This window comes from Nerophis lumbriciformis, linkage group LG05, assembly GCF_033978685.3.
Source record: "Nerophis lumbriciformis linkage group LG05, RoL_Nlum_v2.1, whole genome shotgun sequence".
In the NCBI taxonomy this organism is placed as follows: Eukaryota; Metazoa; Chordata; class Actinopteri; order Syngnathiformes; family Syngnathidae; genus Nerophis; species Nerophis lumbriciformis.
This window is the reverse complement of record NC_084552.2, coordinates 16315001-16341292: the sequence shown is the minus strand read 5'-3', so window position 1 is coordinate 16341292 and position 26292 is coordinate 16315001. Positions and strand designations below refer to the sequence as shown.

Sequence of the window (26292 nt, the reverse complement as noted above, 5' to 3'; positions counted from 1 at the left end):
AAGGAATTTAGGGATTTCACCATCTACGGTCCGTAATATCATCAAAGGGTTCAGAGAATCTGGAGAAATCACTGCACGTAAGCAGCTAAGCCCGTGACCTTCGATCCCTCAGGCTGTACTGCATCAACAAGCGACATCAGTGTATAAAGGATATCACCACATGGGCTCAAGAACACTTCTGAAACCCACTGTCAGTAACTACAGTTGATCGCTACATCTGTAAGTGTAAGTTAAAACTCTCCTATGCAAGGCGAAAACCGTTTATCAACAACACCCAGAAACGCCGTCGGCTTCGCTGGGCCTGAGCTCATCTAAGATGGACTGATGCAAAGTGGAAAAGTGTTCTGTGGTCTGACGAGTCCACATTTCAAATTGTTTTTGGAAACTGTGGACGTCGTGTCCTCCGGACCAAAGAGGAAAAGAACCATCCGGATTGTTATAGGCACAAAGTTGAAAAGCCAGCATCTGTGATGGTATGGGGGTGTATTAATGCCCAAGACATGGGTAACTTACACATCTGTGAAGGCACCATTAATGCTGAAAGGTACATACAGGTTTTGGAGCAACATATGTTGCCATTCAAGCAACATTACCATGGACGCCCCTGCTTATTTCAGCAAGACAATGCCAAGCCACGTGTTACATCAACGTGGCTTCATAGACTGGCCTGCCTGTAGTCCAGACCTGTCTCCCATTGAAAATGTGTGGCGCATTATGAAGCCTAAAATACCACAATGGAGACCCCCAGACTGTTGAACAACTTAAGCTGTATATCAAGCAACAATGGGAAAGAATTCCACCTGAGAAGCTTAAAAAATGTGTCTCCTCAGTTCCCAAACGTTTACTGAGTGTTGTTAAAAGGAAAGGCCATGCAACACAGTGGTGAACATGCCCTTTCCCAACTACTTTGGCACGTGTTGCAGCCATGAAATTCTAAGTTAATTCTTATTTGCAAAAAAAAAATTAAGTTTATGAGTTTGAACATCAAATATCTTGTCTTTGTAGTGCATTCAATTGAATATGGGTTGAAAAGGATTTGAAAATCATTGTATTCCGTTTATATTTACATCTAACACAATTTCCCAACTCATATGGAAACGGGGTTTATAAAAAGAAGTCCTGAATCCCCCCCAAAATGTAAACATGTGTCACTTCTGACATTTCTTGAAATGCAAATAAAAATCTGGCCAACGTTTTGGAGCTATCAATAGTGGAACGAAAGAAAGTCTGCAGCCTCAAGCATACACACACACAGACATAAACACCAGGTCGTTTACTAGAAATGATCCACATGATGATGCAGCCAGTCACCCAGGAGGTGGCCCCTTCCCAAGGTTTCTTCCTTTTCCCATCCCGGGCAGTTTTGGGTTTTTTTTTCCCAGAGCCCAAAAAAAGTCTGCGGGCTACAGAGTGTTTTCTATTCGGGCTCCAGTACTATGGAATGCACTCCCGGTAACAGTTAAGAATGCTACCTCAGTAGAAGCATTTAAGTCCCATCTTAAAACTCATTTGTATACTCTAGCCTTTAAATAGACCCCCTTTTTAGACCAGTTGATCTGCCGTTTATTTTATTTTATGCTCTTCCCCCATCTCCCTTGTGGAGGGGGGGCACAGGTCCGGTGGCCACGGATGAAGTGCTGGCCTTCCAGAGTCGGGACCCGGGGTGGACCGCTTGCCTGTGCATCGGTTGGGGACATTTCTGCGCTGCTGACCCGTCTCTGCTTGGGATGGTCTCCTGTTGGCCCCACTATGGACTGGACTCTCACTATTATGTTAGATCCACTATGGACTGGACTCTCACTATTATGTTAGATCCACTATGGACTGGACTCTCACTATTATGTTAGATCCACTATGGACTGGACTCTCACTATTATGTTAGATCCACTATGGACTGGACTCTCACTATTATGTTAGATCCACTATGGACTGGACTCTCACTATTATGTTAGATCCACTATGGACTGGACTCTCACACTATTATGCTAGACCAGGGGTCGGCAACCCAGAATGTTGAAAGAGCCTTATTGGACCAAAAATACAAAAACAAATCTGTCTGGAGCCGCAAAAAATTAAAAGCCATATTACATACAGATAATGTGTCATGAGATATAATTTGAATTAATATGACTTAAAGGAAACTAAATGACCTCAAATATAGCTATAAATGAGGCACAATTATGCAATATGTACATATAGCTAGCCTAAATAGCATGCTAGCATCGATTAGCTCGCAGTCATGCAGTGACCAAATATGTCTGATTAGCACTCCACACAAGTCAATAACATCAACAAAACTCACCTTTGTGGATTCATGCACAACGTTAAAAGTTTGGTGGATAACATGAGACAGAAAAAGAAGTGGCATAAAACACGTCCTAGAAAATCGCAGAAAGATATACATGTAAACAAACTAAGGTGAGTTCAAGGACTGGCAAAATTAGTAGGACAAAACGGCGCTCGCCAAATACTCGAATCAGTGAAGCATGTTTAATACAAACAGTGTGCTTTATAACAATTAGGGAGGTTTGTGTCATGTTTGTCCTCCTACAGAAACCATATTAAAACAAAAAACAAAAAAATTTTCCCCTCAACTTTTTCCATTTTTCATACATTTTTGAAAAAGCTCCAGAGAGCCACTAGGGCGGCGCTAAAGAGCATGCGGCTCTAGAGCCGTGGGTTGCCGATCCCTGTGCTAGACCCACTCGACGTCCATTGCATACGGTCTCCCCTAGAGGGGGTGGGGTCACCCACATCTGCGGTCCTCTCCAAGGTTTCTCATAGTCATTCTCATTGACATCCCACTGGGTTGTGAGTTTTTCCTTGCCCTTATGTGGGATCTGAACCGAGGATGTCGTTGTGGCTTGTGCAACCCTTTGAGACACTTGTGATTTAGGGCTATATAAATAAACATTGATTGATTGATTGATTGATTGATTGATTGATTGGTTTTCTCCAGATCAGGGGACACGTTGTGGTTTGTTGAAGCCCTTTGAGGAATTTGTAATTATAAATATAAACTGCGATTGATTAATTGATTGATTGGTGACCGGAGGCGAAAATCAAATCTGTCGTACCTTATCCCATTTTTGACGTTTCCTGAAAGTTGAAAGAAAATATGGTCGTAACTAGGGTTGCAAAATTCCGGGAATATTCAAAGTTGGAAACTTTCCATGGGAATTAACGGGAAATTAATGGGGATAAACATTGAATGCAACATGCTAGATCTTGCAGCATGATTATTAGCTAAAACAACCTGATTTAATGCAAATTCATTTGAATTTCAACCCTGCACGGTGCATTCCTCCATCACATGTGCAGTGCATTCTTCCATCACATGCACAGATAATTCCCAGCATGCTACAATCCAAACCAATCCACTTTATTTATATAGCACATTTAAACAACAAAAATGTTTCCAAAGTGCTGCACAACAATATTAAAACAATATTAAAAACAATATTCAAATATTATCCTTAGCTCCACCAATGACTGAATAAAAACAACAACAAAAAATAGATATAAAACCAATAAAAAAACGGTATGAAAATAAATATGATTAAAAACTATTTTAAAGGGTAAAACCAATTAATAACAACACTTGACAAAGATGTTGGGAAAGTGGCAATAAATACTGATAAAGTTGAGGAATGCTCATCAAACACTTATTTGGAACATCCCACAGGTGTGCAGGCTAATTGGGAAGAGGTGGGTGCCATGATTGGGTATAAAATCAGCTTCCCAAAAAATGCTCAGTCTTTCACAAGAAAGGATGGGGCGAGGTACACTCCTTTGTCCACAACTGCGTGAGCAAATAATCAAACAGTTTAAGAACAACGTTTCTCAAAGTGCAATTGCAAGACATTTAGGGATTTCAACATCTACGGTCCATAATATCATCAAAAGGTTCAGAGAATCTGGAGAAATCACTCCACGTAAGCGGCATGGCTGGAAACCAACATTGAATGACCGTGACCTTCGATCCTTCAGACGGCACTGTATCAAAAACCGACATCAATCTCTAAAGGATATCACCACATGGGCTCAGGAACACTTCAGAAAACCACTGTCACTAAATACAGTTCGTCGCTACATCTGTAAGTGCAAGTTAAAGCTCTACTATGCAAAGCGAAAGCCATTTATCAACAACATCCAGAAACGCTGCCGGCTTCTCTGGGCCCGAGATCATCTAAGATGGACTCATGCAAAGTGGAAAAGTGTTCTGTGGTCCGACGAGTCCACATTTCAAATTGTTTTTGGAAATATTCGACATCGTGTCATCCGGACCAAAGGCGAAGGAAACCATCCAGACTGTTATCGACGCAAAGTTCAAAAGTCAGCATCTGTTATGGTATGGGGGTGCATTAGTGCCCAAAGCATGGGTAACTTACACATCTGTGAAGGCACCATTAATGCTGAAAGGTACATACAGGTTTTGGAATAACATATGCTGCCATCTAAGCGCCGTCTTTTTCATGGACACCTCTGCTTATTTCAGCAAGACAATGCCAAGCCACATTCAGCACGTGTTACAACAGCGTGGCTTTGTAAAAAAAGAGTGTGGGTACTTTCCTGGCCCGCCTGCAGTCCAGACCTGTCTCCCATCAAAAATGTGTGGCGCACTATGAAGTGTAAAATACGACAGCGGAGACCCTGGACTGTTGAACGACTGAAGCTCTACATAAAACAAGAATGGGAAAGAATTCCACTTTCAAAGCTTCAACAATTAGTTTCCTCAGTTCCCAAACGTTTACTGAGTGTTGTTAAAAGGAAAGGCCATGTAACACAGTGGTGAACATGCCCTTTCCCAACTACTTTGGCACGTGTTGCAGCCATGAAATTCTAAGTTAATTATTATTTGCAAAAAAAAATAAAGTTTATGAGTTTGAACATCAAATATCGTCTTTGTAGTGCATTCAATTGAATATGGGTTGAAAAGGATTTGCAAACTATTGTAATCCGTTTATATTTACATCTAACACAATTTTCCAACTCATATGGAAACGGGGTTTGTACATGTAGACTGCAATTTGATGCCAGTAAACAACACCAAAACTTTAAATGTTCCAAATAAAGAACATTACACATGGCGCTCAAAAATCCGTCAAAATGTTTTAGTAAGACTTTGAAGTCGCACTGCTTGATGGATTGTCGGCCCATTACTGCTACCGTAGTCAGAGATAAAAGTATTAGTATGGTGTGTGTATAAGGACCGCAAAATGGCACCCATGAGCAGACATATTATATGGCGTTTTGTTTCACAATATTATGCAAAACCAACTTTTTTTACCTTCTGGTACCTGCTGATGTGTATTTGAGATCTGCATAAGTCCCGAAAAATGGCACACGTCTGCCACTGTAGTCCATGGCGATGCCTTAGTCGACAAACTTCTTCTTTTTCACTATCTTCTTGTTAAAAGTTAAATTATCACTGATAGTCACACACACACTAGGTGTGGTGAAATCACTCTCTACGTTTGACCCATCCCATTGTTCCACCCCCTGGGAGGTGAGAGGAGCAGTGAGCAGCAGCGGTGGCCGCACTCGGGAATCGTTTTGGTGGTTTAACCCCCAATTCCAAACCTTGATGCTGAGTGCCAAGCAGGGAGGTAATGGGTCCAATTTTTATAGTCTTTGGTATGACTCGGCTGGGGTTTGAACTCACCACCTACCGATCTCAGGGCGGACACTCGATGTGGGACATTCATCCTCTGCTGTTGCCATTTCTAATATAAAGTAGCGTAAAGTTGTAACTTATATCTCGCTATGGAAGCGCTAAAAGACACCGGTGTAGTGAGTTTACATTATTCACCCAAGGAACTTTCGTTATTAGAGAGTTCCGGTCGGACGGTTTTTCACGGGACACATTTCCGGCGTTGTTGTTGGACTAGTGAGCCACGGATGAGAAGATGCTGCTCCGTTATTGATTTAATATCTGAATGTCATTAAAACAGTTAGCGCCATCTTTTGACACTTCTTCCACTCCCGTCCTTGCACGCTACACTGCTACAACAAAGATGACGGGGAAAAGACGCTGTCGAAGGTGAGCCACGTAAATAAGACCGCCCACAAAACGGCGCATCCTGAAACAACTGTCAGAAAACGGCTTGAAGATGATCTGTAGAAGTGTTTTACAAACCCCGTTTCCATATGAGTTGGGAAATTGTGTTAGATGTAAGGCTGCAGCTAACGATTATTTTTCTATCGATTAATCTATAGATTATTTTTTCCATTAATCGGTTAATCTATAGATTTTTTTTTCCGATTAATCTATAGATTATTTTTCTTTTTACCGATTATTTTTTTTATTTAAAATGAAGATGAAAAAATAAATGTAGGCCAGTTTTTTCAAAAGGCATGGCTTTTATTTACAAAAAAAAAGTATGGCCACTCAGTCAACATTGACAACAACATGACAAAATATTCTGTAACAATGTAAACATTTAAAACTTTTAACATTCAACAAAGTTAAAAGTAGCTTATTTGCTTTTTAATGTGCAAATATAAAAGTAAACATCCAGTGCAAATCTTAATATTCTGCAATAGTATAAGCATTTCAAAAGTAAAAGTATTGCTAATTTTGCTTTAAAATGTGCAAAAATAAAGATAAACATCCAATTCAAAAAAGTGCAAAACGGAAATATTCTGTAACAACAGTGTAAACATTTCAACAAAAGTAAAAGTATTGCTTATTTGCTAAAATGTGCAAAAATAAAGATAAACATCCAATACAAAAAAAGTGCAAAACGAAATATTCTGTAACAACAGTGTACCGGTAAACATTTCAACAAAAGTAAAACTTTTGCTTATTTTGCTTAATAACACAACAATGATAGTATGATTAAAGTGAAAGTTAATTGTTTGTTTGTACATAGTATACGTAACTGTTAATGTTGTAAAAGGTATTTGCACAACTAATTAACGTTAGCGTTAAAGAGGAGCGCGTCTTTGTAAACACTGAACAGGCACGCCAAACGCGCCTCTCAGAGCGAAACGGTGCTTTAGTTTATGAATTTACAACGCAGATACAAATGACACATTCATGTTTTTGTGTAATGATGACAACGTATACTCACGCGGACGATTGACTAGTTGATGGTGATGTCAAGAACGCTGTCGGGTGTTTTCTTTTCAAATGTTCGTTCATAGCCGTTGTGCTGCTATGATAGGCCATTTCCACTCGACACAGTGTGCATACAACAACATTATTAGCAGAGGTGGGTAGAGTAGCCAGAAATTGTACTCAAGTAAGAGTACTGTTACTTTAGAGATGTATTACTCAAGTAAAAGTAAGGAGCAGTCACCCAAATATTTACTTGAGTAAAAGTAAAAAGTATGTTGTGAAAAAACTACTCAAGTACTGAGTAACTGATGAGTAACATACACACACATATCATATATATATATATATATATATATATATATATATATATATATATATATATATATACACACACACACACATATATATATATATATACCGGTATATATATACACACACACACATATATATACACATATATATATACACACACACACATATATATATATATATATATATATATATATACATACATTGATATATACAGTATATAATTTATATTTATTTATTTAGCCGTTTTTGTTTACATGTTAAAGGTGTTTTAATAATCATACATGCATGTTTAACATATAGATTCCTTTCTTTCATGAAGACAAGAATATAAGTTGGTGTATTACCTGATTCTGATGACTTGCATTGATTGTAATCAGACAGTAGTGCTGATAACGTCCACGTTTTCAAATGGAGGAGAAAAAAAGTTCCTCCTTTCTGTCTAATACCACATGAAAGTGGTTGGTTTTTGGCATCTTATTTATCCACCTTCCATATTCGTTTTTATACACTTTACAAGAAATACATTGGCGGCAAACTCCGTAGCTTGCTAGCTTGTTTGCGCTGGCTTTCGGAGACTCTTATTTTGAAAGCGCAGGCGCGATGGAGCAGGACTTTTATTGTGAAGACAGGAACTGTGCAGTCAGTCTTTAGGCTTTTGACGGGGTGTACGGTTGAAATAAAAAAGGGTCTTTTTTCCTTCACACTTTTGATTGATTGATTGATTGGAACTTTTATTAGTAGATTGCACAGTACAGTGCATATTCCGTACAATTGACCACTAAATGGTAACACCCCAATAACTTGTTTCAACTTGTTTAAGTCAGGTCATGTGACCCCTGGCTCTGTTTGATTGGTCCAACGTCACCAGTGACTGCATCTGATTGGTGGAACGAAGTGAAACGTCACCAGTAAGGCAGGCACTTTGAAGGTCTGTCTGACAGACCAAAACAAACAAAGCGTGCATTAACAGATCGATAAAAATTAGTGGCGAGTAGCGAGCTGAATGTAGATAAAAGTAGCGGAGTAAAAGTAGCGTTTCTTCTTTGGCCGTTTATTGAAATACTCCCACACTTTTGACGACTTTTGGCGTGCTTTTTTCCCCTCGCTCGCACCACTCGCATCGTCTGCTTTGCGCTCCGCCATGACGGTAGTGTGACGTAAATATGCGACGCGTCGACGCACAAAAACGTCGTCGACGTATTCACGTAACCGATGACGTCGACTATGTCGACGCGTCGTTTCAGCCCTAGTTAGATGTAAATATAAACGGAACACAATGATTTGCAAATCCTTTTCAACCCATATTCAATTAAATGCACTAAAAAGACAACAGATGTTCAAACTCATAAACTTTTTTTTTTTTTGCAAATAATAATTAACTTAGAATTTCATGCCTGCAACACGTGCCAAAGTAGTTGGGAAAGGGCATGTTCATCACTGTGTTACATGGCCTTTCCTTTTAACAACACTCAGTAAACGTTTGGGAACTGAGGAGACACATTTTTTAAGCTTCTCAGGTGGAATTCTTTCCCATTCTTGCTTGATGTACAGCTTAAGTTGTTCAACAGTCCGGGGGTCTCAGTTGTGCTATTTTAGGCTTCAAAATGTGCCACACATTTTCAATGGGAGACAGGTCTGGACTACAGGCAGGCCAGTCGAGTACCCGCACTCTTTTACTATGAAGCCACGTTGATGTAACATGTGGCTTGGCATTGTCTTCCTGAAATAAGCAGGGGCGTCCATGGTAACGTTGCTTGGATGGCAACATATGTTGCTCCAAAACCTGTATGTACCTTTCAGCATTAATGGCGCCTTCACAGATGTGTAAGTTACCCATGCCTTGGGCACTAATACACCCCCATACCATCACAGATGCTGGCTTTTCAACTTTGCGCCTATAATAATCCGGATGGTTCTTTTCTTCTTTGGTCCGGAGGGCACGATATCCACAGTTTCCAAAAACAATTTGAAATGTGGACTCGTCAGACCACAGAACACTTTTCCACTTTGTATCAGTCCATCTTAGATGAGCTCAGGCCCAGTGAAGCCGACGGCATTTCTGGGTGTTGTTGATAAACGGTTTTCGCCTTGTATAAGAGAGTTTTAACTTGCACTTACAGATGTAGCGACCAACTGTAGTTACTGACAGTGGGTTTCTGAAGTGTTCCTGAGCACATGTGGTAATATCCTTTACACACTGATGTCGCTTGTTGATGCAGTACAGCCTGAGGGATCGAAGGTCACGGGCTTAGCTGCTTACGTGCAGTGATTTCTCCAGATTCTCTGAACCCTTTGATGATGTTACGGAGCGTAGATGGTGAAATCCCTAAATTTGTTGCAATAGCTGGTTGAGAAAGGTTTTTCTTAAACTGTTCAACAATTTGCTCACGCATTTGTTGACAAAGTAGTGACCCTCGCCCCTTCCTTGTTTGTGAAAGACTGAGCATTTCATGGAATCTACTTTTATACCCAATCATGGCACCCACCTGTTCCCAATTTGCCTGTTCACATGTGAGATGTTCCAAATAAGTGTTTGATGAGCATTCCTCAACTTTATCAGTATTTATTGCCACCTTTCCCAACTTCTTTGTCACGTGTTGCTGGCATCAAATTCAAAAGTTAATGATTATTTGCACAAAAAAAAAATATATTTATGAATTTGAACATCAAATATGTTGTCTTTGTAGCATATTCAACTGAATATGGGTTGAAAATGATTCGCAAATCATTGTATTCCGTTTATATTTACATCTAACACAATTTCCCAACTCATATGGAAACGGGGTTTGTACGTTAAAATGTTGGATGTCATTACCACATTCACAGCATGTTAAAGGGGAACTGCAGTTTGTTTGGAATTGTGCCTGTCATTGACAATCCTTAAGTAAGATCAGAAAACATACGTTTTTCTTTCCTAATGCATTCTAAATATCAAATAAATGTGATCAAATGTCTGCTTACACTGGAGCCTATTGGAGCCGCTCTATTCTGCCTATAAAACCCCTAAAAAAACATCCAAACACATCCATTAAGGTTTTATATACATGATGTAAAAATATGTGTAATGTAGTAACAGGCACATTTATAATAACATTTAAAATGTACATATTTTGTTCATTATCGCGCATACGCCGCTGATTATTACTCACTGCAGACTTTATGAGAGACAACAAACATAATAAAACATCACTTACTGTACAATGTCTGCTGTCATTAGAATGCCGACTGCTAGGATCTTCATATATTCCCATTTAGATGAAGAATGAGTCATAATCCTCGCCAAGAGAAAAGGGGGGTGCAACCAAGCGTCTTTTTATGTCGTTTTCAGGGTCCAAATGGGCTGTCAAAGTGTACCAACTTGTCGGATTACATCCTCGTCCTTCTACTATCCAGGTGAGAGGAATGATTTATGATCTACAATAAACTTAAAGTGAGCAAGGGAAGCGAGGCAGCACCTTACCACTCGATGATGTGAACATTGGCACACACGCTAGTGATCACTTTAAATAGTTTGTCTGCGTTAGCGCTTATAATAACAATATCACTAATACTTGTTCATATTCAAGTCACCAAATGGTGCTTTTTGAATGATTTTTATTGGGTTTTATGGGTGGAATAGAGGACCTTCCTTTATGTTTATTTGCGAGTGAGAATATCACTAATTCTTGTTAATATTCAAGTCACCAAATGTATTATTGGCGCTTTTTGGATGTTTTTTATTGGATTTTACCGGGGGAATAGAGGACTTTCCATTATGTTTATTTACGAGTTAGAATTCCTTAAGAAAAAAAATTGTTTGTTTGCATTAGCACTTATAATAATAATATCACTAATACTTGTTAATAGTCAAGTGACCCAATGTATTTTTGCCGCTTTTTGGATGTTTTTTATTGGGTTTTACGGGCGGAATAGAGGACCTCCCATTATGTTTATTTACGAGTTAGAATGCATTAAGAAAAAAAATAGTTTGTCTGCGTTAGCACTTATAATAACAATATACCTAATACTTGATAATATTCAAGTCACCAAATGTATTATTGGCGCTTTTTGGATGTTTTTTATTGGGTTTTACCGGGGGAATAGAAGACCTCCTATTATGTTTATTTACAAGTTAGAATTCCTTAAGAAAAAAAATTGTTTGTCTGCGTTAGCACTTATAATAACAATATCACTAATACTTGTTAGAATTCAGGTCACCAAATGTATTATTGCCCCTTTTGGATGTTTTTTATTGTGTTTTACAGGCGGAATAGAGGACCTCCCATTATGTTTATTTACGAGTTAGAATGCATTAAGAAAAAAAATTGTTTGTCTGCGTTAGCGCTTATAATAACAATATCACTAATTCTTGTTAATATTCAAGTCACCAAATGTATTATTGGCGCTTTTGGATGTTTTTTATTGGGTTTTACCGGGGGAATAGAGGACTTCCCATTATGTTTATTTACGAGTTAGAATTCCTTAAGAAAAAAAATTGTTTGTTTGCGTTAGCACTTATAATTGTCACGCCGCGGATTCGAACCCGCTTCTACCCTGCAATTGAGTGTCACAGTTCCTCCTCTGGCTGCTCGGCCGGACACGCCCCCGCTCACGCTGAGCGCAGCACGCCCACGCAGCGACAAACCTGCACGCAATCGCAATCTGCACACCTGCGACTGATGAAGATGAGCTGTATAAAGGACCAGTGGACCCAAGGATCGGCGCAGGAACTTAGTTACCTCTTTGTGTACCTGCCTTCCCGAGTCTTCCCTCCTCGAGATCTCCCGTTGTTTCCCCGGTGTTTTGGACTGCCTTCTTCGTTTCCCGACTCCTCACTCGCCCCTGGACTCTGACGTCTCTCTCTGCCCCACGGACCCCTCGCTGATCTTGGACCCCTTTTGCCTTGCCCTCTTTGGACTTGTCTGCTTTTCTCATCAACACTTGGTAACACACACTTCAGATATCTACACACATAGTCTTACACCACACACACTCTTGTATTTTAGTCACACACTCCATTTCTATAGTTTAGTTGTATTGTTTATTATTATTATATATATTTATTATATATAATAAATTATTGAACATACTGCCCTCTGGTGTCTGAGCCGTCACCTCCCCTTAGTCCAAACATAACAATAATAACAATATCACTAATTGTTGTTAATAGTCAAGTGACCAAATGTATTTTTGCTTATAATAACAATATTACTAATACTTGTTAATATTTAAGTCACCAAATTAATTATTGGCGCTTTTTGGATGCTTTTTATTGGGTTTTATGGGTGGAATTGAGGACCTCCCATTATGTTTATTTACGAGTTAGAATTCCTTAAGAAAAAACATTGTTTGTCTGCGTTAGCACTTATAATAACAATATCACTAATACTTGTTAATATTCAAATCACCAAATGTATTACTGCCGCTTTTTGGATGTTTTTTATTGGGTTTTACCGGCGAAATAGAGGACCTCCCATTACGTTTATTTATGAGTTAGAATGCATTAAGAAAAAAAATTGTTTGTCTGCGTTAGCGCTTATAATAACAATATCACTAATATTTGTTAACATTCAAGTCACCAAATGTATTATTGACGCTTTTTTTATTTTTTTTTATTGGGTTTTACGGGCGGAACAGAGGACCTCCCATTATGTTTATTTACGAGCTAGAATGCATTAAGAAAAAAAAATGTTTGTCTGCGTTAGCGCTTATAATAACAATATCACTCATACTTGTTAATATTCAAGTCACCAAATGTATTGGCGCTTTTTGGATGGTTTTTTGGGGGTTTTACCGGGGGAATAGAGGACTTCCCATTATGTTTATTTACGAGATGGAATTTCTTAAGAAAAAAAATTGTTTGTTTGCATTAGCACTTATAATAACAATATCACTAATACTTGTTAATATTCAAGTCACCAAATGTATTTTTGCCGCTTTTTGGATATTTTTTATTGGGTTTTACGGGCGGAATAGAGGACCTCCCATTATGTTTATTTACAAGTTAGAATGCATGAAGAAAAAAAATGTCTGCGTTAGCGCTTATAATAACAATATCACTAATACTTGTTAATATTCAAGTCACCAAATGTATTATTGCCGCTTTTTGGATGCTTTTTATTGGGTTTTATGGGTGGAATTGAGGACCTCCCATTATGTTTATTTACGAGTTAGAATGCATTAAGAAAAACAATTGTTTGTCTGCGTTAGCGCTTATAATAACAATATCACTAATAATTGTTAATATTCAAGTCACCAAATGTATTATTGGCGCTTTTTGGATGCTTTTTATTGGGTTTTATGGGCGGAATTGAGGACCTCCCATTGTGTTTATTTACAAGTTAGAATGCATTAACAATAAAATACATCCGTCGTCAAGACTTTCATAATGATTGTGAACGATAGGCAAAATTCCCCAAAAAGTGCAGTTCCCCTTTAAGAAGGTGGAACTGTCTTGTTATGCCATGACTTGGCTTGGTGTTCCTCGGATGCAAAAACAGGGCTGCGTGTCGGATCTATAAAATCTTCAGTAAGAAATAATCACTTCACCCGATGCAACAAACTAACTGTTTTGAAAGGGAGCAAAAAAGTGGCTTGAAAATAGGTCTGTAAAACAAAAGCCAACCAAATTGTTCGCTAAAGAACCACCATTACATGTTATGTAGACCACAATGAAGTCTTTTATAATGTGCTGTCTCCAGGATTTCTTTTGTCTTATTTCATTTTGTGTTTTTTCTGGCAAAAATAGCCCAAAGTAGTGCTAAAACGACTAATCAGCTTTATAAGTCAATATTGATATAGTTGTCAACTAAATTGATGATTGATTATTCGTCTAAAAATAAACTTTACTGGCTTATTTTAATTCATATTTTACTATGGACTGTCAGCACGTCCGAAGGTGGCAGGAGCTTGTTTTTTAGTGGCCCTCGGCATATATTGTAAAAATTAAATCAATTAATTATTAATGAAATACAGTGGAACCTCGCCTTACAAAACCAATTGGTTCGTTAACTCATCCATCCATCCATCTTCTTCTGCTTATCCGAGGTCGGGTCGCGGAGGCTGCAGCCTAAGCACAGAAGTCCAGACATCCCTCTCCCCAGCCACTTCGTCCAGCTTACCATATTTTTCGGAGTATAAGTCGCTCCGGAGTATAAGTCGCACCGGCCGAAAATGCATAATAAAGAAAGAAAAAAACATACATAAGTCGCACTGGAGTATAAGTCGCATTTTTTGGGGAGATGTATTTGATAAAACCCAACACCAAGAACAGACATTTGAAAGGCAATTTAAAATAAAGAATAGTGAACAACAGGCTGAATAAGTGTACGTTATATGATGCATAAATAACCAACTGAGAACGTGCCTGGTATGTTAACGTAACATGTCCGATATTATCGGCCGATAAATGTGTTAAAATGTAATATTGGAAATTATCGGTATAGTTTTTTTTATTATCGGTATCATTTTTTTATTTTTATTAAATCAACATAAATAAACAAGATACACTTACAATTAGTGCACCAACCCAAAAAACCTTCCTCCCCCATTTACACTCATTCACACAATAGGGTGGTTTCTTTCTGTTATTAATATTCTGGTTCCTACGCAGTGGAAGAGTGGCCGTGCGCGACCCGAGGGTCCCTGGTTCAATCCCCACCTAGTACCAACCTCGTCATGTCCGTTGTGTCCTGAGCAAGACACTTCACCCTTGCTCCTGATGGGTGCTGGTTAGCGCCTTGCATGGCAGCTCCCTTCATCAGTGTGTGAATGGGTAAATGTGGAAGTAGTGTCAAAGCGCTTTGAGTACCTTGAAGGTAGAAAAGCGCTATACAAGTACAACCCATTTATCATTTATTTATATATCAATACAGTCTGCAAGGGATACAGTCCGTAAGCACACATGATTGTGCGTGCTGCTGGTCCACTAATAGTACTAACCTTTAACAGTTAATTTTACTCATTTTCATTAATTACTAGTTTCTATGTAACTGTTTTTATATTGTTTTACTTATTCAAGAAAATGTTTTTAATTTATTTATCTTATTTTATTAATTTTTTTTAAAAGTACCTTATCTTCACCATACCTGGTTGTCCAAATTAGGCATAATAATGTGTTAATTCCACAACTGTATATATCGGTTGATATCGGTATCGGCAATTAAAGAGTTGGACAATATCGGAATATCGGATATCGGCAAAAAGCCATTATCGGACATCCCTAGGTAAGAGTCATTCAAATAACTATAACATATAGAACATGCTATACGTTTACCAAACAATCTGTCACTCCTAATCGCTAAATCCCATGAAATCGTATACGTCTAGTCCAGTGGTTCTTAACCTTGTTTGAGGTACCGAACCCCACCAGTTTCATATGTGCATTCATCGAACCCTTCTTTAGTGAAAAATTCAACGTTTTTTTTTTAATTCAATACAAAGTTATATGTTTTTTTTACTGGTGCACAAAATGAACCGTTCAAAGAACAAAACCAACACAGTGCATAAACTCACAACAAATTACACACCTGCAAATCGGATGGAAAATTAGAGGGAACATTGTTTGGTGGTATCCATAGTACGCCGATAGGGAGAAGTTTTTATTTACAAGATGAGTCGGGTGTGTCTTGACCTCCGCGGCAGAGGCTCCACCGAACCCCTGAGGCCGACTTACCAAACCCCTGGGGTTCGAACAAACCCATGTTAGGAACCACTGGTCTAGTCTCTTTGTCATGTCTGTGATCATGTTTTGTTTAGTTATGTTTTGCTTGGTTTTTGGACACTTGTTAGTTCTTGTCTTTACTCCCTTTGTCACCAAAGTAACCATTAGTTTTACCTGGTTCACATCGTCATGTCACGCACCTGTCTCACGTTTTCACATTTTGACTCACGCACCTGTTTTCACTAATCATGTCATCACTATTTAAGCCTGTAGTTGCCAGGCAGTCAGCCTGGCGACATCACTCTTGACACACTCCTGACACTCTGTTTCATGTTCATAGTCCATGCTGCCCTGTTCACATCATCGCAAGTAAGTTTTGTTTATTCATGCCACAGTTAGTGTCTTTTTTTTTGCCATGTTCATAGTTATGCATAGTCCAAGTGTTTGTTCCCTGCGTTAAGTTTTGTGCCTCCACTGTGAGCGCCTTTTGTTTGTTCTTTTCCCATGGTGCAAATGATTTGGACCGGACATGGCGTGAAGGTACATACATATTTAATTTTAACACTCAAAAAAAGAACAAACAAAAGGGGCTCACAGTGGAGGCACAAAACTTAACACAGGGAACAAAAACTTGGACTATGCATAACTATAAACATGGCAAAAAAAAGACACTAACTGTGGCATAAATAAACAAAACTTACTTGCGATGACGTGAACAGGGCAGCATGGACTATGAACATGAAACAGAGTGTCAGGAGTGTGTCAAGAGTGATATCGCCAGGCTGACTGCCTGGCAACTACAGGCTTAAATAGTGATGACATGATTAGTGAAAACAGGTGCGTGACTCAAAATGTGAAAACCTGAGACAGGTGCGTGACATGACGATGTGAACCAGGTGAAACTAATGGTTACTATGGTGACAAAGGGAGTGAAGACAAGAACTAAAAAGTGTCCAAAAACCAAGCAAAACATAACTAAACAAAACATGATCACAGACATGACACTCTTACGTGAATGAGCTAAATAATATGATTTGATATTTTACGGTAATGTGTTAATAATTTCACACATAAGTCGCTCCTGAGTATAAGTCGCACTCCCTGCCAAACTATGAAAATACTGCGACTTATAGTCCGAAAAATACGGTAGTTGTCTTTATTTTTAAGTTATCGTGCCATGATTTTACAAGTCCGGCCCACTTGGGAATAGATTTTCCTCCGTGTGGCCCCTGATCTAACCTTATCAGCCACCTGAAACGCCAGCATCGCTATGACGGTGTTTGGAAAGCCTACGAAAATGCCTGCACTGTTAAAGAATCAGTTCAATCAAAATGTAAAAATTATAGTTCGGAATAAGTTATCGCCGTCGGTCTTGAGAAGCAGGAATTTATCTGCATTATATGGGCTTGAAATAGGGCTGAGCGATGTATCGATATACTCGAAATATCCTGGTTTTGTCTCTGTGCGATATAGAAAATGACTATATCGTGATATTCGTGTATACGTTCTCACGCAGTTGCTTTTAGCTGCTGGCATTACACTGCAGGCTCTTCCCACTCCTTCTTGTGTCTCCTTCTCACAGACAGCACGCGCACCTTCTTACATACATCACATACGTATACGCCCTCGCGGAGCAGAGAGGTAGCAGCATGGGTAACGTTAGCTGTGGTGCGAGTGGTACTACGAGAGAAAGATGGTGCGAATCTGGTAACAAATGAAGGAAGAATTAATTCCCAAGAAAAACAACAGGGGGTCCATCGTCTGGCGGTGGTTTGGCTTCAAGTGGGAATATGTCGAACAGACAACCGTAATTTGTCAAGTGTGGGGCAAAAGTGTTGCTACAAAAAGTAGCATTACTGCTAATATGTAGCATCATTTGAAAAGTCCCCTGCTAGAGAATGTAGAGTGCTTACTCCGCATGTCAACATCTCCGTTCGGTGCCACAAGTCCACACCATCAAAATGCCGAGGCAAACATTTCCAGATCAACACCGTATAAAAAAAATAAGTCAACAACAAAAGGAGATAATGTCCACAGTAACCTACCACATAGCGAAGGACATACACTATTTGAGTTCCTATTATGCAGCTCATTTTTATTTGACACTTATTGAAATATCTTGTGTGACATCATGCACAAAAGTGCACTTTATTAGTTTCAAACTATTGTAGTGGCGTTTTGTACAAAAAGTGCACTTTAATTTAGTGTTGTTTTCATATGTTATCATGCACAAAAGTGCACTAATAACTTGTTTTAAAATGTCTCTGACAATCTTGCACTTTCTGTTTTGGAAATGACATGAATGTTTGTGCCACTGCTTAATAACTGTTTAATAAATACAGTTTTGCTAAATTGACTTAGTTGTGATTTCCCTCTCTGCATGAAAGTTTAAAATGAGCATATATTAATGCAGTATGAAGAAGAATGTTTTCATGTAGACACATAGAACCATCATACTGCTGTGATTATATGTATCAAGTGTTCATTCAAGGCTAAGGCAAATTATCGAGATATATATCGTGTATCGCGATATGGCCTAAAAATATCGAGATATTAAAAAAAGGCCATATCGCCCAGCCTTAGCTTGAAAAAAAAAAAAATTATGAGGCCCTAAATTCATTTATTTTAATGGGGTAAAGCTGATTTGAGTGTATCTGTCACAGAATCTAATACTATTATTAATTTGTACTTTCACCAGGAATGTTCATGATTATCTTTCTGAGATAAGTAAATCATTTTAAAACTATTATTTTTATTCCATAGTCCTGAGATAGCTCATTGAGGATTTCTCCAATAACTTTTCCTGTTTTTTATCAAAAAAAGCATTCAAACTTGATTGGCATGGGTTGCTGGTTTTTCTCGCGAGACTTGGCCTTTGGCATGACAAGCCCTGGATTGCTGGTTTCTCTCGCGAGACTTGGCCTACTCACGGCTAACAAAAAGCTTCTCCCCCCCCCTCCTTCCTCCTCCTACCGGGACGGTGACACAACTCCGCCCCTCTTACCCTCATCCATCCACACGCTCCTTTGTAACAATACTAACATTTTTATTCTACATTTTATCATCTAAATTAACGATAATATTGGCTTATATTAATCGTGAATGTGACATGATAACGCTACACGTGTTACTAGCTTTTAAACTCGCAGTGACACGACCACGGCGTACAAACAAATGGAACAAATAAACAACAAAAGGAGCATTTAAAAAAAGGATAAAAACACAAGTTAGCTTCTTACCTCGCTCTTTTATTCCTTTTTCCATGTTTACAACACCGTCGGACGGGAGGAGCCAGTATTGTTCGCTAGCCACCAGTGACAATCAATGGACTAGTAAGGGCGGAAGTCCCAGTGCACGGCGGCCAATCAGCGTCCGTCGGAGGCGGGGCTTGTTTATTGACATTCACGCTGCACATGCAGTCACTAAAATGACAATACAGCGCAAATAATTGTACTTCAAAGTCCGACTAATTGATTATATTTAATAATATGGGTTAAAATCATTCATCAAATTAAGTCGCTACTAAAACATTTGACCAAAAAAAAAAAGTCCTTCCTCAGTGTGACAGGAGCTGTGGGCCTCCTGCATAAAAGGTAAATCCATGCTTCATGCTCTTAAGGTGAATAAACCATTTCAAAATAAGAGCACTCTTGATGTGTAGGTAACAAATTTTTTGACCAGCGTTTTTATATGCAGTATGTGCTGGTAGAACTAATAGCAGGACACGGACCGCCCCAACTCGATATGCCACGCCCTCTTGACGTGACGTCATCTACAGCCTGAGGGCCGCCCAGAAAATGTTTGTCAGCGGTGCTCAGTTGTGATACACTTTTCCACCACTTGTGGCAGTAATGACAACGTCAAACAAACAGAAGAAGTCGGGGGAGCTAAAGTTAAAACGAGTCATGACTAAAGTGGTGAAGATTTTTTTTTATGTATTTGTACTTTAATTTTATGGACAGTTTTGTTGAGAAACATTGATTGATTGAAACTTGTATTAGTAGATTGCAAAGGAAGATAATACATTATATGAAACAGTACAGTTTACACAGTAAAGTACAAACCCCGTTTCCATATGAGTTGGGGAATTGTGTTAGATGTAAATATAAACGGAATACAATGATTTGCAAATCCTTTTCAACCCATATTCAGTTGAATATGCTACAAAGACAACATATTTGATGTTAAAACTGATAACTTTTTTTTTTTTGCAAATCATTAACTTTAGAATTTGATGCCAGCAACACTTGACAAAAAAGTTGGGAAAGGTGGCAATAAATACTGATAAAGTTGAGGAATGCTCATCAAACACTTATTTGGAACATCCCACAGGTGAACAGGCTAATTGGGAACAGGTGGGTGCCATGATTGGGTATAAAAGTAGATTCCATGAAATGCTCAGTCATTCACAAACAAGGATGGGGCGAGGGTCACCACTTTGTCAACAAATGCGTGAGCAAATTGTTGTACAGTTTAAGAAACACTTTTCTCAACCAGCTATTGCAAGGAATTTAGGGATTTCACCATCTACGGTCCGTAATATCATCAAAGGGTTCAGAGAATCTGGAGAAATCACTGCACGTAAGCAGCTAAGCCCATGACCTTCGATCCCTCAGGCTGTACTGCATCAACAAACGACATCAGTGTGTAAAGGATATCACCACATGGGTCAGGAACACTTCAGAAACCCATTGTCAGTAACTACAGTTGGTTGCTACATCTGTAAGTGCAAGTTAAAACTCTCCTATGCAAGGCGAAAACCGTTTATCAACAACACCCAGAAACGCCGTCGGCTTCGCTGGGCCTGAGCTCATCTAAGATGGACTGATACAAAGTGGAAAAGTGTTCTGTGGTCTGACGAATCCACATTTCAAATTGTTTTTGTAAACTGTGGACGTCGTGTCCTCCGGAACAAAGAGGAAAAGAACCATCCGGATTGTTATCGCCGCAAAGTTGAAAAGTCAGCATCTGTGATGGTATGGGGGTGTATTAGTGCCCAAGACATGGGTAACTTAAACATCTGTGAAGGCGCCATTAATGCTGAAAGGTACATACAGGTTTTGGAGCAACATATGTTGCCATCCAAGCAACGTTACCATGGACGCCCCTGCTTATTTCAGCAAGACAATGCCAAGCCACGTGTTACATCAACGTGGCTTCATAGTAAAAGAGTGCGGGTACTAGACTGGCCTGCCTGTAGTCCAGACCTGTCTCCCATTGAAAAGGTGTGGCGCATTATGAATCCTAAAATACCACAACGGAGACCCCCGGACTGTTGAACAACTTAAGCTGTACATCAAGCAAGAATGGGAAAGAATTCCACCTGAGAAGCTTAAAAAATGTGTCTCCTCAGTTCCCAAACGTTTACTGAGTGTTGTTAAAAGGAAAGGCCATGTAACACAGTGGTGAACATGCCCTTTCCCAACTACTTTGGCACGTGTTGCAGCCATGAAATTCTAAGTTAATTATTATTTGCAAAAAAAAAAAAAAAAGTTTATGAGTTTGAACATCAAATATCTTGTCTTTGTAGCGCATTCAATTGAATATGGGTTGAAAAGGATTTGCAAATCATTGTATTCCGTTTATATTTACATCTAACACAATTTCCCAACTCATATGGAAACGGGGTTTGTACATTGATCTTTGGACTGTATGTCTTTCAAAAAGAGCAGAGCAGCAGGTCAATGAGAGTCCAAACACTGAGATGGTTTGGATAAAGCACTTTAATAGCAGAGGGATGTTACAGAAACAAGAAACCATGACAACAATTTTGGACTTTACAAAGCGCAAAATGTATCTGATATGTTTTTTTCTCTCCAATAACGAAAGCATCTTCCTTCATGCCACAATGAAATCCTAGATTTCCCGTGTCGTTCGAAGCAAAAATAATCACACACAGTATTTACGTTTGAAACCTGTCGTCATGCAGAAGGGCTCGGATGCAGAAATATATATACTTCACGAGCATGTGTAGCACACGTCGTCGTTGCAGTCTTCTATGCAATGATGCCTTCGAGCCACAAACAAAGCAGAATAAATAGTGTGGTCAAGTGTGTGTGCATGTATGTACAGTACACACACACACACACATATATATATATATATATATATATATATATATATATATATATATATATATATATATATATATATATACATGCACACCTGTTCAAAAACAATGAGACCAAGCAAAGGCAATTCCTTCCACCATTAATGTGACCTACAATCTGTACAACTACATTGAAAAAAAAAAACATATTTTAAGGGGAACAATTTCAAAACGTCCAACAGCTTGGGTAAGAGTATATCCGGATTCTTTACAAAATATATCTGACAATCTGTCAAGATTGCAGGTCCTGTCAGACCTTCGGTCGGATTGAGGTCTCGATGAGCGATTCCAAAACGATTCGTCATCTGGTGAAACAATTATTTTGTTGATTTGGACGTGTCCCTCGTCGTTATGCCAACAGATGAAATTCCTTTTCAGCTTTCAAGCCGAAGCCTGAAGGTTCTGTACATTGACTGAGACAGAGTCGGGACCCGGGGTGGACCGTTCGCCTGTGCATCGGTTGGGGACATCTCTGTGCTGCTGACCCGTCTCCGCTCGGGGTGGTCTCCTGCTGGCCCCACTATGGACTGGACTCTCACTATTATGTTAGATCCACTATGGACTGGACTCTCACTATTATGTTAGATCCACTATGGACTGGACTCTCACTATTATGTTAGATCCACTACGGACTGGACTCTCACCATTATGTTAGATCCACTATGGACTGGACTCTCACTGTTATGTTCGATCCACTACGGACTGGACTCTCACTATTATGTTAGAGCCACTATGGACTGGACTCTCACTATTATGTTAGATCCACTATGGACTGGACTCTCACTATTATGTTCGATCCACGATGGACTGGACTCTCACTATTATGTTAGATCCACTACGGACTGGACTCTCACTATTATGTTCGATCCACTACGGTCTGGACTCTCACTATTATGTTCGATCCACTACGGTCTGGACTCTCTTATGTTAGATCCACTATGGACTGGACTCTCACTATTATGTTAGATCCACAACGGACTGGACTCTCACCAGTATGTTAGATCCACTATGGACTGGACTGTCACTATTACGTTCGATCCACTACGGACTGGACTCTCACTATTATGTTCGATCCACTACGGACAGGACTTTCACAATATTATGCGGGACCCACTCGACGTCCATTGCATCCGGTCTCTCCAAGGTTTCTCATAGTCATTCTCATTGACATCTCACTGGGTTGTGAGTTTTTCCTTGCCCTTATGTGGGCTCTGAACCGAGGGTGTCGTTGTGGCTTGTGCAGCCCTTTGAGACTATATAAATAAACATTGATTGATTGATTGATTGACTGGTATTTGGATCCCCGGTTCCAGCTGAAGAAAAACAACCCCAAACCATGATGCTGCCACCAGCATGCTTCACTGTAGGTCTGGTGTTCTTTTGCTAATGACCAGTGTTGTGTTTGCACCAAACATAAAACAACAACCTTGGTTTACTTGGACCTAGACAAAGCATTATTGTCACATTCAGCTCCTTCTGTGGCCATGGTCTAGGCAGCCTCCCCGACCACTTTCCATTGAATCCAAATGCGAAGGGACGTCCAGTTCTTGGCAATGTCCCTGTTGTGTCATATTTTCTCGACTTGGTAATGAATGTCTTCTGTGTGTTCCCGCCAGGTATTTTGAAGGCCGTGGGAATTTTTGTGTCCTCTTCCCCTGACTGATGGCTTCAAGATCTGTGGACCATAACTCACAGTACAAGATATGGCTCCAAAAATATCAGGAAAAGCCTACAAGAAGAGTTAAACTTCATTTCAGGTTCTTAGGAGGCACTTTAAACGGAGTTTGAAAGGGATTCACAATATTTGTTGTTTTTGGGTTTTTTTCAAGTGAGTTGTACAGTGCAGATTATAGGTCACATTAGTCATGTAAAAGGTTTTACAATTATTGATCTTGGTCTAATTTTGTTATGTCACAAAACAGCGGTATGAAAACAAAGTGTTCGAATTTCTCCTATTTGCATTATTGTCCAGGAAGTAGCTTATAAAACACAATTATTAGCAGATATGGGTTGAAATAATAAATATTTGTCTAATAATAGCATGTTTACAGTGCAGCATACGTTGGAAATAAAGTTCTCATGACAATACACACCAAGAACGTGGAAGTGGACCATTTTGGAAAAAAATTAATAGTTTTAATGTTTTTCCAGCGTCTTTTACTTGTTTTATTTTTATTTTTAATATGCATTACATTAATAAATACATTTTCAAAACACATAATTGATCGGTAATTGTCATAATATAAATGTTTAGTGTTAAAAAAATAGTCGGTAGATTTATTTTATTTAGGTTTTTTTTCCGCAAATTAAAAATGTAACAAGTAAATATAAATGAAAACACAAATCGGAAATATTTACTGGTTGACCACAAATTTTCGCGATATTTTTATTGTGTTGCACTGTATGTTTTTAATTGAACTTGTTTAATAATTGGAAATAAAGTTCTCATGACAATACACACCAAGAACGTGGAAGTGGACCATTTTTGAAAAAAAAAAAAAATAGTTTTACTGTTTTTCCAGCATCTTTTACTAGTTGTATTTATTTTTTAATATGCATTACATTAATAAATACATTTTCAAAACACATAATTGATCGGTAATTGTCATTATAATATAAATGTTTAGTGTTAAAAAAATAGTTAGTCGGTAGCTTCATTTTATTTAGGTTTTTTTTCCGCAAATTAAAAATGTAACAAGTAAATATAAATGAAAACACAAATCGGAAATATTTACTGGTCGACCACTAATTTTCGCTAAATTTTTATTGCGTTGCACTGTATGTTTTTAATTGAACTTGTTGAATAATTGGAAATAAAGTTCTCATGACAATACACACCAAGAACGTGGAAGTGGACCATTTTGGGGAAAAAAAAATAGTTTTACTGTTTTTCCAGCGTCTTTTATTAATTTTTTTAATATGCATTATATTAATAAATACATTTTCAAAACACATAATTGATCGGTAATTGTCATTATAATATAAATGTTTAGTGTTAAAAAAATAGTTAGTCGGTAGCTTTATTTTATTTAGGTTTTTTTCCCGCAAATTAAAAATGTAACAAGTAAATATAAATGAAAACACAAATCGAAAATATTTACTGGTCGACCACTAATTTTCGCTATATTTTTATTGCGTTGCACTGTATGTTTTTAATTGAACTTGTTTAATAATGGCATTTTATATCATTAAATAAACATTGACTAGTGCAGTGTTTTTCAACCTTTTTTCAGCCAAGGCACATTTTTTGCGTTGAAAAAATGCGGAGGCACACCACCAGCGGGAAACATTAAAAAACAAAAAACAGTTGACAGTAAAAAGTCGTCGTAGCAATTGTTGGATATGACTTTAAAGCATAACCAAGCATGCATCACTACAGCTCTTGTCTCATAGTAGGTGTACTGTCACCACCTGTCACATCACACCCTGACTTATTTTGAGGTTTTTGCTGTTTTCCTGTGTGTAGTGTTTTACTTCTTGTCTTGCGCTCCTATTTTGGTGGCTTTTTCTCTTTTTTTTTTGGTATTTTCCTGTAGCAGTTTCATGTCTTCCTTTAAGCGATATTTACCACATCTACTTTGTTTTAGCAATCAAGAATATTTCAGTTGTTTTTAATCCTTCTTTGTGGGGACATTGTTGATTGTCATGTCATGTTCGGATGTACTTTGTGGACGCCGTCTTTGCTCCACAGTAAGTCTTTGCTGTCGTCCAGCATTCTGTTTTTGTTGACTTTGTAGCCAGTTCAGTTTTAGTTTCGTTCTGCATAGCCTTCCCTAAGCTTCAATGCCTTTTTTAGGGGCACTCCCCTTTTGTTTATTTTGTGTTTAAGCATTAGATATCCTTTTACCTGCACGCTGCCTCCCGCTGTGGTCTGCATATTGCAGTGTTTTTCAACCTTTTTTGATCCGAGGCACAGTTTTTTCATTGAAAAAATCCAAAGGCTCACCAGCAGCAGAAATCATTAAAATATGAAACTCGATATTGACAATAAAAAGTCGTCGGATATGACTTTAAACCATAACTAAGCATGCAACACTATAGCTCTTGTCTCAAAGTAGGTGTACTGTCACCACCTGTCACATCACACCCTGACTTATTTGGATTTTTTTTTTTCCTGTGTTCCAGTGTGTAGTGTTTTAGTTCTTGTCTTGTTCTCCTATTTTGGTG

At 38.6% G+C, this 26292-nt stretch overlaps 2 protein-coding genes across 5 annotated transcripts in view; both read right to left on the bottom strand.

Moving 5' to 3' along the window:
* afap1 (actin filament associated protein 1) overlaps positions 1-19318 on the bottom strand; it is a 243923-nt gene extending 224605 nt beyond the window's left edge. Inside the window, exon 1 of the mRNA XM_061961210.2 lies at positions 19256-19318. Within this exon, the coding sequence (XP_061817194.1) occupies positions 19256-19280 (25 nt within the window). The 5' untranslated portion in view covers positions 19281-19318. The remainder of the gene's footprint in view (positions 1-19255) is intronic.
* A 5313-nt stretch (positions 19319-24631) lies between these two features.
* The window catches only part of ablim2 (actin binding LIM protein family, member 2), a 150580-nt gene continuing 148919 nt past the window's right edge, over positions 24632-26292 (bottom strand). Inside the window, exon 20 of one of the 4 annotated variants that reach the window (XM_072913157.1) lies at positions 24632-26292. This exon is cut by the window's right edge and continues 1282 nt beyond it. The gene's annotated coding sequence lies outside the window, so the exon portion shown is untranslated. The other 3 variants (XM_072913158.1, XM_072913159.1, XM_072913160.1) reach the window with 3 other exon arrangements.